At 40.2% G+C, this 14385-nt stretch overlaps 1 protein-coding gene across 10 annotated transcripts in view; it reads right to left on the reverse strand.

Moving 5' to 3' along the window:
* Positions 1 to 14385, reverse strand: part of LOC137373899 (gephyrin) — a 623883-nt gene that overhangs the window by 55694 nt on the left and 553804 nt on the right. For all 10 annotated transcript variants that reach the window (XM_068039448.1, XM_068039442.1, XM_068039444.1 and 7 more), the window contains 2 exons: positions 10819 to 10972; positions 7372 to 7493 (listed from right to left, as the gene is read on the reverse strand). In XM_068039448.1, coding sequence (XP_067895549.1) covers positions 7372 to 7493; positions 10819 to 10972 — 276 coding nt within the window. The remainder of the gene's footprint in view (positions 1 to 7371; positions 7494 to 10818; positions 10973 to 14385) is intronic.

Genomic DNA, 14385 nt, shown 5'->3' on the forward strand with positions numbered 1-14385 from the left:
ACAAGGAGCAGATTTTGTGGTCAGCAGCACATGGGGTCTGTTACACCTCTACTTGCCCATAGACGTTCTAAGGCTTTTATACTGGAAGTCCCTGTCAGCCAACTATCAAAACAGCACAGCCCCCTCTAAGGGCATCTGGGACATGTATGAACAGGGAAAGCAACGGTATATCTCTTTAACCAATCCAATTGAGGAATCATAAATGAGCAGTGTCGAATCTGAACAAGGAAGCGTAAGTTAAAATTGTGAATTCAATGTCAAATGTCAGGTACAGAAAGCAAAATACAGAGGGAAATAAAGAATGGATTATGGGAAGAGATAAATGAGAAAGTAAAAAAAAAACTAAACGTTATTACTTTTAAATTTCCAGCAAGAATTAAACTATGAAGGAACGAGACTCCACATTTGTTAATGTTATTTTTCAGTTTCAGAGGTTTTTTTAGCGGTAAGACATATTATGCCATTGAAGGGGTATTTACATTAGAATGGACAAGCCGTAACTTTTTATGGTGAGTGGTATATATCGTGTAAGTACAGCAACTTCACGGCTTTCTATGTATTTGAATGGTGAGTCACTCGGCGAGATAACCATATTGCGCAGCTTCTGGAGGAGCAGGGCAACTTGTCAGAAACCTCCTGATTTATGCATTTAACTGACAAGTGTGGTTGCTGGAAGTTGCTTTCTGATATACACATTAATAATGGTGAGCGGTGTTAGCAACACTGTTACTTTTATCGCAAACTCTGGCCCTAGGTTTTCCAATAGTCACGCGCGTAATTAAGTATATTAATAATCACACGGTTCTGCTTAGGAAATCATTAGTTGCTCACCATCTGTCAGAAACAATTAAAACTCAGGACATTTACTTGGATTATCAAACCTCAGGGCTGTAATGTCATAGAACAGGCAGGAAAGTGGGACGAGCTGAGTAGCTCTTACAGAGAGCTAGCACGGACAGTATGGACTGAACCCTCCTTCTATGCTGCAACCATTCTATGATTCTATGAACATATAACTAAAGGAAAGAATTCAAACAATGGATATTTCCACTAAATGCAATTAACACATAAAATATGACTGTTGCTATCTAACAAAACTTTGCATTCACAAGAAAAACTAAACAAACAAAAAAATCAGATCAAGGTCTTACATCTTGGCACAATTAAGACAGAATTAATTCAAATATTTAAAAACAAAAGGGAGTTATAGTTGAAATTCAAAAGAGCATTTTTTGCAGTGAGCCAAATGGAGCACCTTGACAATAAATGTGCATAGAGAAGTCAATGCCACAAAATTAATATGTGTCTATTATGAAAAGTGCACATCCTACTTATCACACTTACTTCCTTTGTCATAATTTTGTTATGGCTGGCAGTCATTCCCAGGTGTAACACCTGGAGTTGCTTTTGAACTGTATAGATTTCTATACCTTCCATGACTTGTCTTTCAGGCTTTCCACCGCAAGGTAACACTAGGGCTCCCCCAAGCTCTATTTCTCCAAATGGCACTCAGGTAAGTTTTTCTTTTACTTTCATTAAACCTTCATATTTTCCAGCAGTTTATGTTTTATTTTAGTTTATTTCAATTTACAGATTACTAGTTGATCTCCTGCGGTGTTGCTTTAAGGCCAAGTGAAGTGTTCAGGAAAAAGGAGAAGGAAGGAAGGATAAGAGGAGGTAGAGAGAGGGGAAGGGGTTTCAGGGAATTGAGAAGGTATGAGGGGGTTAGAAGAATTGAGAAAGGAGGAGGGAGTTAAGTTAATTAAAGGATGAGGAGGGAGGGTTTGAGGGAAATTTCCCCTTTCCTCTCCACTTTCTCTCTTCCTTCACATCCAGCCCCAAAATATGTGTCATGTGTCACAAATGGACTTATTAGCGAGAGACAGCATGGTTTTGTGAAGGGGAGGTCGTGTCTCACTAATTTGATTGAGTTTTTTGAGGAAGTGACGAAGATGATTGATGAAGGAAGGGCAGTGGATGTTATCTATATGGACTTCAGTAAGGCCTTTGACATGGTCTCTCATGGCAGACTGGTACAAAAGGTGAAGTCACACTGGATCAGAGGTGAGCTGGCAAGATGGATACAGAACTGGCTCGGTCATAGAAGACAGAGGGTATCAGTGGAAGGGTGCTTTTCTGAATGGAGGGATGTGACTAGTGGTGTTCCGCAGGGATCAGTGCTGGGACCTTTGCTGTTTGTATTATATACAAATGATTTGGAGGAAAATGTAGCTGGTCTGATTAGTAAGTTTGCGGACGACACAAAGGTTGGTGGGGTTGCGGAAAGTGATGAGAATTGTCAGAGGATACAGCAGGATATAGATCGGTCGGAGACTTGGGCGGAGAAATGGCAGATGGAGTTTAATTCGGACAAATGTGAGGTAATGCATTTTGGAAGGTCTAATGCAGGCGAGAGGTATACAGTAAATGGCAGAACCCTTAGGAGTATTGACAGGCAGAGAGATCTGGGCGTACAGGTCCACAGGTCACTGTAAGTGGCAACGCAGGTGGATAAGTTAGTCAAAAAGGCATACAGCATGCTTGCCTTCATCGGTCAGGGCACAGAGTATAAAAATTGGCAAGTCATGCTGCAGCTGTACAGAACTTTAGTTAGGCCACACTTAGAATATTGTGTGCAATTCTGGTCACCACACGACCAGCAGGACGTGGAGGCTTTGGAGAGGGTACAGAGGAGGTTTACCAGGATGTTGCCTGGTCTGGAGGGCATTATCTATGAGGAGAGGTTGGATAAACTGGGATTGTTTTCACTGGAACGACGAAGGTGGAGGGGCGACATGATAGAGGTTTAAAAAGTTATAAGCGGCATGGACAGAGTGGATAGTCAGAAGCTTTTTCCCAGGGTGGAAGAGTCAGTTACAAGGGGACATAGGTTTAAGGTGAGAGGTGCAAAGTTTAGAGGGGATGTGCGAGGCAAGTTCTTTACACAGAGGGTGGTGAGTGCCTGGAACTTGTTGCCAGGGGAGGTGGTGGAAGCAGGTATCATAGAGACGTTTAAGAGGCATCTTGACAAATACATGAATAGGATGGGAATAGAGGGATATGGACCCCGGAAGTGCAGAAGGTTTTAGTTTAGGCAGGCATCAAGATTGGCGCAGGCTTGGAGGGGCGAATGGCCTGTTCCTGTGCTGTTCTTTGTGTCCAAATATCCAGATGCAGAATGGCACAAAGGAAATGAAGAAAACTGCTTAATTTGATTTTTTGCTTGCTTTGTCTGAGATTGAGAATTAATAAACTCCATTGCAGTGTAGCAAATACGCTAAGCTTTAAATAATACTTATTTTCACTCAGCCTACTGTTGTAAATATACATGTTTGGTTTAAAATTAATAGGCTACATTCAAAGTTATGTAAAGTCAATGGCAGACTATTCACCATGCAGAAAGGGCTGCTGAAGTGAGATGAATGGCCACCAAACAACTAACAGGCGGGGACAGGACATATTCACTGGCAAGAATGGGCTGCTGAAACTGAGGAGTGGGACCACTGAGCGGTTAAAGGGCAGGAGGAAGTCTTAATGATCCAAAACAGGCAGCTGATATTGAAAAGAATGGCTGCTGAGCAGCTGAAAGGTAGGGGTTGAAAGGCATGGGTTAATGGCATAACCAGGCTTAACATTTGCCATTTGAGCAACTACAGAGAAGAAACCACATCCTGATACTCTCTAGTTTAGTGCACTTAACCAGCACATGACCCTCACTGGTCCTCGTAATTGAGAGATGTAGATGGTAGGCCAAGACCAATGCTGAAAGTGCAGGACTCTACTAAGGTTGAAAGGAGTGAAAGACTGCAATATAAGCCAAGAAGCAGTGGTCAGATAAGGACAAGCTTGGGTTTTTAGAAGCATAATGGCTGTAGGAGGAAGAGAAGGCTGATGATGGCGAAGAATTGAACGATATGGAAAAGCAATGAGCCTTGATCAAATACAGTGAAGAAGTAGGGAAGAGGAAAAATGCATAGGTTGGAATACTTGAATTTTAGCAACAAAAGACAGCTATGTTCAGAGGAGCAGCAACTATTACTGATAAGTGTGATAAAAACAAGAATCATTGGATGGAGATAGAGTGTTAGATGTTGATTTTTAGAAGTGAGAGAAGATTGACTTCCTGAATGAGAAAATTTTTGGAAAGTTAAGATATTTCTCAAAACTTAAAGAAATAATCTTTAAGGGTTTTAAGTATGTGAACTATTACAGCACAGAAACTTCGGAATTTGGCACAACAGTCTGTGCTGGTGTTTATGCTACACATGAGCCACCTCCAACCTTACCCTATTAACATATCCTCTTATTCCTTTCTCCCACATGTACCTTTCATGTACTTGGTTTATGTCTGTGATTTACAAAACCAGAAAATTATTTAAAAGCAAAACTGTATATATTTTTTCATTTTGCAATTTGTTACAGATTAATTTCACAGGTGTGAAGGATAGATTTTCAAGAAATAAAAAGTGCATAAATTAGTCACTTTGAATTGAAGCAGCAACAGCATACATGGTACTGCATGCAATTATAGTGAAATTCGAGCTCAACACTAAAGAAAAAAACTGTCATGTTCTTGAGCTCATCTTAAAGCAAAATCACAATTAACAATGAATGTAATTAATGTAACAATTAACTGAGAAAAGAGTAGTAATTTTTAATTGTTGGAGCTTTTTAGTTTTGATCAGATACACAACCAAGAACCAAGCCAGATACGAAAAATCCTGCTTAAATACTTCAAGGATTTATCATAATTTAAGCTGCAGATGTACCCAATATTCATCCACTTTAATTGCAGGGCAAAACAAGCTAAAGCATACTAATAGCATTTGCAATAGCAGTAGATTTAGAAATCAATGTAGAGGTGTAAGTGCTGAAGGCATGCAATTCATTTTCTGAAGGGCTCTGGAAGTATGTACTGAGAGAAAATTTTAGCTTTTGCTATTATGTTTGCTATATCTTTCAGCATTTTGTAACCAACATTGATTCTGCTTTTTGAGCACAATTATTTCTCAAAGGATTACAGATATTTTAAATACGGAAATAAAAGTTGCACGGACGTCAGTAGAACTTTACAGTGCTAGGTTCCTTTCATTGGTAATCTAATCAATTATGAACCAATGTCATTTACAAAATGCACCTACAATAATTCCAAACTGTGGTGCATTCTACATACATAAGACAAAACTATATCAGAAACACATCTGCCCCATCCTATATCACATTATATCCCAAATCATGTGGATGATTAGTAGGATTGAAAGAAACAAATAACTCAGAGTTAGATAATATTAGAGAATGGTAAAAGCTAGGGAGGAAATTTGAGGTACGAACAATAGATGTGAGGAAATCACTGGACATTGGAAATAGATCATTTGATTGTAACAAGGCCTAATGTCATACCCATTTGCTAAAAAGGTTGACAAAACAGACACTAATTGAACAGATTATCTGGGGTAAACTTGAGGACTACCTCTAGAATAATAACCTAGTAAACAGTAGCATTGTAGATTCAGAAGGGGATGATGCTGTGTAATCTAAACCAACCTCTTTGACTTTGAAAAGATCTAAGTGGGGTGCACTTGGGCTCAGTATTGTATTTACTACTGGTCCTCATTAACACAAATGATCTGGGTTCAAAAAGCCACTGCAACGTACTCAAATTTATTTTGATGTCCTCTAGCAGGGCAGTGGAATTTTAGGAGGCAGCTCAGAAAATATAGGATGAGTTGGACAAATTAAAAACATGGCCGAACATTGAAAAATGAGATTTATTGCAGACAACTGCAAGATATTGTAAATAGGAAGGAACATGTACTCCGTGAATGGTATTGAAATAGCTAAGTATGAAGAGATCTAGGAGTCTTAACATACCCAATGCTAAACATGTGAAAACAATGCAAAGCAACAACCAAAGGCACTAGATTGTTGAACTGTATAGCCAAAATTGTAGAGAGTATGTCAGAGCATGTTCTGATCAAACTGTATAGTGCTGTGTTTAGGCAACATCTTTAGTACTCTGATGAGACAAAAAAGGAGACTTTCAAGTGGAGTCAATGCAAAATGGAAGCACAAGGCTTGATTTTAGAGGTATGAGGAAAAGCTAGAGATTTCGGCTTTCCAGCCTGGAAGGATGTTTGAGACATAATCTTATAGAGGTATACAGGATTGTAAATGGTATGGAAAATGTAACTGCAGAATATTACCTGAAATTAAACTGTGAAGATTAGGATGAAGGAAAATAGGTTCAAGCCAGTTAAAGGATTATATCAGGAAATTATTCTTCACACAAGGAGTGATCAACACATGGAATGGGATCTCAGGGAAGCAATGAAGGCAAAATCCCTGGATTCACTTAAATAGTAATTGGATATGAAATGGAGGAACTGTAGGGCATCCGGATGGATGGGACAAATCGTCTTCCTTATGCATAATTATGCACGTTGATTTAACTATTTTAAACACTAACTTATGAGTAGCTTCGAAAGGACCTGCTTAAGTTAGTATCACTGAAACAAAATCTTAGAATTGAGTTTTGATAAAGAGTTTCATCCAAACGTTAGCTGATATATATGAACCTGCTATGTGTATTTTCTGTTTTTAGGATGTGAATAGGCTAGAAATTACAGTTGGCACTAATAATCAACACATAATACATAGTTACAGCACTTCTCGGTCCAGGACTTTAATAGAGATATTAACCCATTTAAAATAACTGGCAAATCTAATTATTTCTGAGATTCTCCAACGCTGCCCTCCAAATCGTCTGATTTGTTGACAACATCCAATTCCACTAACAAAAGCTGACATTCCTCTTGAGATTCTGACAAGCCGATTGCCAACTTGAAGAGTTTATAGTTGGTACATAATGTACTTTGGGAACAAGTTTAATCAGTAGATATTTCTCTATTCAATTCATGCCATCAAGTTGCTGTGGCAAAGCATAAATTTATAAACCATAATCTTCACTGTATACCTATTTTCTCCTTCAGACCACACATGAGCAACACACACAGAGCTACTTATCCTCTGTACATTCTTCGTCATGCACTGTTGAATTCAAGGTCCAAATTCCTAACTGTACTATTTTAAAGCATTCACTGAACTCTTAAAAATGCTTTAAAATAGTATATATAGGAATTTATATGAACAAATTTACTGGTGGGTTAAAAACAGCACAAAAGAGGCAATTAACACCATAATTTGTGGGGGAAAAAGCCTCAAATGTGTCATCAGTAAATTCTTAAAAAGGTGAGAAAAGCTGACATCTGTTCTTGAGCAGCACCGAAACCTTGAATTTTACCAGAAGGGGCATAACAATTAACAGATACAATTAGTTTTTAAACCATGCACTATAATGTGTAACATGCTTACTTATCTCCCACAATTCCGAGGTTGATGGTTGGGTATCCATGTTCCTGAATTGTTGCCAGAAGGGTTGAACGATTGCTGTCCCGAATCTTTCCTGGTGTTAGTTCATCTTCAGGATTCAGGAGCTGTGGGAACAAACCATACAGATTAAAATATCAATCCATCAGTACTTGATTTACTGTAATGAGTTGATAAGATGGTCACACATTGCTGGATAAACCATTTTTTCTGCAAAAGGAAACAAACAAGAAACTAAGGAGGATTGCCAGAATGGTCAAAGTACCTATCATATAAATATTGTCCACATAAATATAAGCCCATACACCAATATGGTGAATAGTGAAGGCAAGATATCTTCCAGAAACTTTAGACACCAAGGCATCAGACAAGATTCTCTTTTGTTGATGATACAAAGGTAGGTGGAAAGGTAAGCTGTGGGGAGGACACAGCAAGGCTGCAAAGAGATATTGACAGGTTAAGTGAGTGGGCAACAAGATGGCGGATGGAGTATAATGTAGGGAAGTGTGAAGTTATGCACTTTAGTCATAAGAATAGAAAAGCAGAATATTTTTTAAAAGGCGTGCAACTTGTAAGTGTCGATGTTCAAAGAGACTTGGGCGTGTTTGTACAAGGAATGCAAAAAGTTAACATGCAGGTACAGCAAGCAATTAGGAAGGCAAATAGCATGTTGGTCTTTATTGCAAGGGGATTGCAGTACAGGAATAAGGAAGTATTGCTACAATTGTCCCAATATCAAGCTCTAGGGCACCCCACAATGAACTCACCCCCTCACTCAAAAAGTACTCCTCTAATGTGTACTCAACCCGTTCCTGTTCTTCAGCCAACTTTGTGTGCATTCCCAGTGTTTACCTGGTGAGCGACTAATAGCTGTTCTGTGGGACTTAGTTTTTCAACTGGCACTTGATAAAGAGCACTGTTGTTTGGCTTTCTAAACTCCACTGGGATGTCATTTCCACAAAGAAGTCAAGGAGGTTGTTTAGGCATGATCTTTGCCTTCTGAATTGATTTTAACTGATTATTCTAGGTTATTGTACAGATACTTCTCAAATTTACTCATGTTGATCATGGTGAGACCACATCTGGAATACTGTATGGTAATATGGGCGGGGCCTTCCCAGCGTCGAGGCCCGTCACATAGGTATTTTCTGGGCCTCCTGACACGACCCCTGACAACGTTGGGGGGTGGGGGTGGGGGGGGGGGGGGGGTGCTGGTAAAATCCATTTCTGAGCGTCAACGGACATTCGGGAGGTACCAGTAGATGGGAAATACAGCAATCAGGTGCCATAATCAAAAACGGAAATAAAACAGACATGAACAACTCCAGATCTCTCCGCCAATCTATGTAGAATGCTGGATTGATCATCATGAGTTGATGGTCGGCACAGACTCGGTGCTGTATCTCTAAAACTAAAACTAAAACCTTGGTCTTATTTAAGAAATAAGTGAATGTGGAAATGGGATGGACTGCATGGCGTGTTTGGATGGACAAAATAAGATGGACCAAAGGGTCTTCTTAATCCATAGTTATCTTGCGATACATTGTATTCTACTGTTATGTGGTTAATGTGGAATAAAGAAGAAATGTGACTCAACTGAAAATGTATGACTAGCAGGTTAAGCTTAATTTAAGTAAATGAAAAATGCATTGTCTCTGGCATTCTTTTATAGTTTGGTGGGCAGTGCACATGCACAGATCGAGGACTCACAGACCCATGTCGCTTGTGAGGAACTGGCTGGCCTTCAAAGTACCTCCTCCTCTGATTCCAAAAAATTAGATAGGAAGCTAATATATGAACAACTGTTCGGATGAACTCATATTCTATCAGTCAGTAGTACAAAACGTTGGGATATCAAAGTGCTGTGCTACCTGTTGATGATTTGTTAATCTGCATTGAGATAGAGGATTATAAAAAAGGACAGAAAAACGGTCCGTATTTGCTGACGAAAAGAAAACTGAGCTCAGCCTCCCTTGCTCTCCTTTTTCCCAGTGTTAGTGAAAAATTTCCTTATCGCTAATTTAAAAAATAAATGAATTGAATGGGACATTTAAAATCAAATCTGGAACAAACACCAAGATTTTTAAGCTGTTAAATTAAATGTTTACAGATTTACAGTTGGAAATATAGATGGAACCCAGGAATCTAGTGTTTGAGAGGATTTCTGATTTTGGAAAATGTTTTCTCTAATTTTTAGGCACGAACCATGCGTGCACCGTTTCTCAATTATTTCCAAGTTCTCCTCCCATCGAATAGAGGTGGTGATGGAGGTCTCCTCTGTTCTGGAGTACCAGGAACATGCATTACTACCACCCCTATGCCCCCATAGGTGAAACTGAGTGTGTTGATCCATCTTACTGTTTGCCTGTTGGAGTTTTTTGACCTCAACTTTTCTTCTAAACATTATAAACCAAATGAAATGTTATTAAATTGAGATGATGGGTTATTGTTTATGGGCAGAAACAAAATATAAATCCCCACCCCTACTTTTCTCTTGTAGAAATGCAGGAAATTAAAAATGAAATTTTCCATATTAAACAGAAATGACAAAATTTGAAAAAAATTAACTGTCTGTTAAAGCAATTAATTGTTTAATTGCTAGCTGTAAAAAACATTAGGGTGGCTGATGTGCAACATGGTGTGATGACAGTCACTTCAAAAAAACTTAGCTTAAACTGTTCATGAATTAAAATAAGCAGGAAACCAATTGCGTTTTTCACGAAAAGAAACATGGATAGTTGCCTTCCTTCTACTTTCATCGTAGAATCATGTAAACTCTGTTCAGATTGTGTTTTTATTTGATGAATCTCTAGTTTTATCACAATCCACGATTTCTTGCAAAGTTAACTGTGAAAAAAAAATCAGGCCTGTCATCCAGTTTTGTTTGGAATAAAAAAACAGCTTCTGAACATTCCAGAAGTTTTATAATTTCAGCAGAGGCAATCACTGAATTGTAGTACAAGGCTTCATTTTGAAATAGAGAATTTTAGTGTAGGAAAACAGAGTGGAAATAGTTCCGAAGAAGGGTCACCAACCCGAAACGTTAACTCTGCTTCTCTTTTCACAGATGCTGCAAGACCTGCTGAGTGGTTCCAGCATTTCTTGTTTTTATTTTGGAAATAGTCAATACTTCGCTAGCAACTGAACTGCATCTTGTGAACAGCTCATGGATTAGGAAGTCAAAATGCTGTAGTAAATTTGATACAAATTATCCTAAAATGGCTTGAGTAGTTTCATTTGCTGGATAATGAAAATGGAAAATCCCAGCATTGGGAAGCTGACATCACTGCATCTGGCTCATTAAATCAACCAGTCCAACTTACCTGATCAATTTGGCTAAAATTCAAAGGATTCTTGCATTTAAACACACACATATGCACACATAATTAGAACACCCTCCCCAACCCCATACTTGGAGGAAATAAAACTTACTTCATTCCCTGTGGACATCACTGCAACCACAGGAAACTTGTGAACTTCAACTTCGGTAACCCCAACAGTTGCTAGAAGGCCAATCTCAGAAGGCCCCATGTGGGTACCTTTTGCCAGAACACATTCTCCTCTTTTGATATCATGGCCTATTGGTCTAAGAAAAAGAAGGAAAAGAAATTACCAAATTCCAATAGTGATTCTGAATAAAAAAACAAGAATGTAATTGGCACTAATCTGAATGTTTAAGTTACTGAAATGCCACATCAAAATATCTGATCGTCACAACTTATTCATATGTCTTGAACTTTAGTCAAGATAAAGTTTTATGTTTTTCCCTGAAATTTTATTGTTATTCCCGCGTTCAGTAATGTTGTATCTTATTAACTAACTAAGGAATGAAGAACCTGCTCAAATTAAGTAGATGGGCGAATGAACACAAGATAAAATACAATATGAATAATCTTCATATTAAAACAGGAACCATGAAATTTGTATTTATTAAAGGAATATCTGTCGATAAAGGTCATGAAGAAAACAGTTGGTTGTGTTTATTGACCATTAATAGAAAGCACCCAGTCAATGTGGAACAGTTTAGCAAAAAAGACTAATTATTTGGTTCTGAGGTCCGCCTTAATAACATTTGATCATAAACTAATACCGATAATTTTAAACCTAATTTAACTCTTTGGTAAGGACACACTGCCTTCAAAATGCAATACCCTAGCGGCACAATCCCCACCATGTATAGTGGACACAGTCATGCGAATGCGATTATCTGCTCCATGTATTGCCAGTTTAATGTTTGATAGACTTTAGAGTCATAGAGTCAGAGAGAGATACAGCACTGAAACAGGTCCTTCGGCCCACCGAGTCTGTGCCGACCATCAACCACCCATTTGTACTAATCCTACATTAATCCCATATTCCCTACCACATCCCCACCTTTTCTCAATTCTCCTACCACCTACCTACACTAGGGGCAATTTACAATGGCCAATTTACCTATCAACTTGCAAGTCTTTGGCTGTGGGAGGAAACCAGAGCACCCGGCGGAAACTCATGCGTTCACAGGGAGAACTAGCAAACTCCGCACAGGCAGTACCCAGAATCGAACCCGGGTTGCTGGAGTTGTGAGGCTGCTGTGCTAACCACAGCGCCGCCCCTTTATGGCAGGCGAGCACCCAAAATATTGCCAGCATCACTACTTTTACTAAGACATTTCTGAAAGTGTAAGTAAAATTGGCAAGTTCAATGGGCCAGCAGAGAGAACCATGATGTTTGTAAGTAACTTTGATTTGAAAGCTGGCGTTAAAGTGCTTTTAAAGCTTAAATACATCTGGACCTGCACATCTAACCCCAGCAGTTTTTATATCATAATTCAGAAAAAAATCCTGTTTGGAATTAAAGCTGAAACATTCATGTTTTTCTCGATAAGCCCTGCCTATGTGATCATGAATGCCTTTCAGGAATTAACATTTAACAAGGGGGCGATTCAAATACATTAGAATAGTGCTGCAGGCCACATAGCTAAATTTATATCTGCTTACGTTCGTATAATCATCTGCTTTTCTTATAATAACAGCTAGACTGTGGCAGTTGTTGCTTGTGAAGTGCCTTGGTCAATTTCAATGTTCCCAAACTGCTGGTGGCGCATTTATGAATGTTTTTCAGAAATTAACATTCAATAAGGAGATGATTCAAAAGATTAAATTAGGGCTGCAGAGCAAACGGCAGTGGATGATGACCTTGAATAGCTGCTTGAACTGCCAAAAATAGCCGGCCTGCTTAATACGATTTAAGTCGCACCTTAGTAATTGATGCCTATGGGGATGCAAATGGTCGGAACCATTTGGCGGATATAGATATGTAGGGCGGTGGTGGCGTAGTGGTATTGTCACTGGACTAGTAACCCAGAGACCCAGGGTATTGCTCTGGGACATGGGTTCAAATCCCACCACAGCAGAAGGTGGAATTTGAATTCAATTAATAAATCTGGAATTTAAAAAAAAGCTAGTCTAATATAGAACATTACAGCGCAATACAGGCCCTTCAGCCCTCGATGTTGCGCCGACCTGTGAAACCATCTGACCTACACAATTCCATTTTCATCCATATGTCTATCCAATGACCACTTAAATGCCCTTAAAGTTGGCGAGTCTACTACTGTTGCAGGCAGGGCGTTCCACGCCCTTACTACTCTCTGTGTAAAGATAATGATGGCCATGAAACCATTGTCGATTGTTGTAAAAACCCATCTGGTTCACTAATGTCCTTATCTGGTCTGGCCTACATGTGACTCCAGACCCACTGCAATGCGGTTGACTCTTACATGCCCTCTGAAATGGCCTAGCAAGCCACTCAGTTGTATCTAACCGCTACAAAGTCAATAAAAAGGAATGAAACCGAACGGACCACAAAGCATCAACCTAGGCACCGGAAACGACAATGGCAAACCTAGCCCTGTCGACCCTGCAAAGTCCTCCTTACTAACATCTGGGGGCTTGTGCCAAAGTTGGGAGAGCTGTCCCACAGACTAGTCAAGCAACAGCCTGACATAGTCATACTCACGGAATCATACAATGTCCCAGACACTGCCATCACCATCCTCGGGTATGTCCTGTCCCACCGGCAGGACAGACCCAGCAGAGGTGGCGGCACAGTGGTATACAGTAGGGAGGGAGTTGCCCTGGGAGTCCTCAACATCGACTATGGACCCCATGAAGTCTCATAGCATCAGATCAAACATGGACAAGGAAACCTCCTGCTGATTACCACCTATCGCCCTCCCTCAGCTGATGAGTCAGTACTCCTCCATGTTGAACAGCACTTGGAGGAAGCACTGAGGGTGGCAAGGGCACGGAATGTACTCTGGGTGGGGGACTTCAATGTCCATCACCAAGAATGGCTCGGAAGCACCACTGCAAACCGAGCTGGCCGAGTCCTAAAGGACATATCTGTTAGACTGGGTATGCGGCAGGTGGTGAGGGAACCAACAAGAGGGGAAAACATACTTGACCTCGTCCTCACCAATCTGCCTGCTGCAGATGCATCTGCCCATGATAGTATTGGTAGGAGTGACCACCGCACAGTCGTTGTGGAGACGAAGTCCCACCTTCACATTGAGGATACCCTCCATCGTGTTGTGTGACACTACCACCAGGCTAAATGGGATAGATTTCGAACAGATTTAGCAATGCAAAACTGGGCATCCATGAGGTGCTGTGGGCCATCAGCAGCAGCAGAATTGTACTCAACCACAATCTGTGACCTCATGGCCCAGCATATCCCCCACTCTGCCATTACCATCAAGACAGGAGACCAACCCTGCTTCAATGAAGAGAGCAGGAGGGCATGCCAGGAGCAGCACCAGGCATACCTCAAAATGAGGTGCTAACCTGGTGAAGCTACAACACAGGACTATCTGCATGTCAAACTGCGTAAGCAGCATGCAATAGACAGAGCTGAGCGATCCCAAAACCAACGGATCAGATCTAAGCTCTGCAGTCCTGCCACATCCAGCCGTGAATGGTGGTGGACAATTAAACAACTAACTGGAGGAGGTGGCTC

Source organism: Heterodontus francisci, chromosome 9 (genome assembly GCF_036365525.1).
Source record: "Heterodontus francisci isolate sHetFra1 chromosome 9, sHetFra1.hap1, whole genome shotgun sequence".
Classification (NCBI taxonomy): Eukaryota; Metazoa; Chordata; class Chondrichthyes; order Heterodontiformes; family Heterodontidae; genus Heterodontus; species Heterodontus francisci.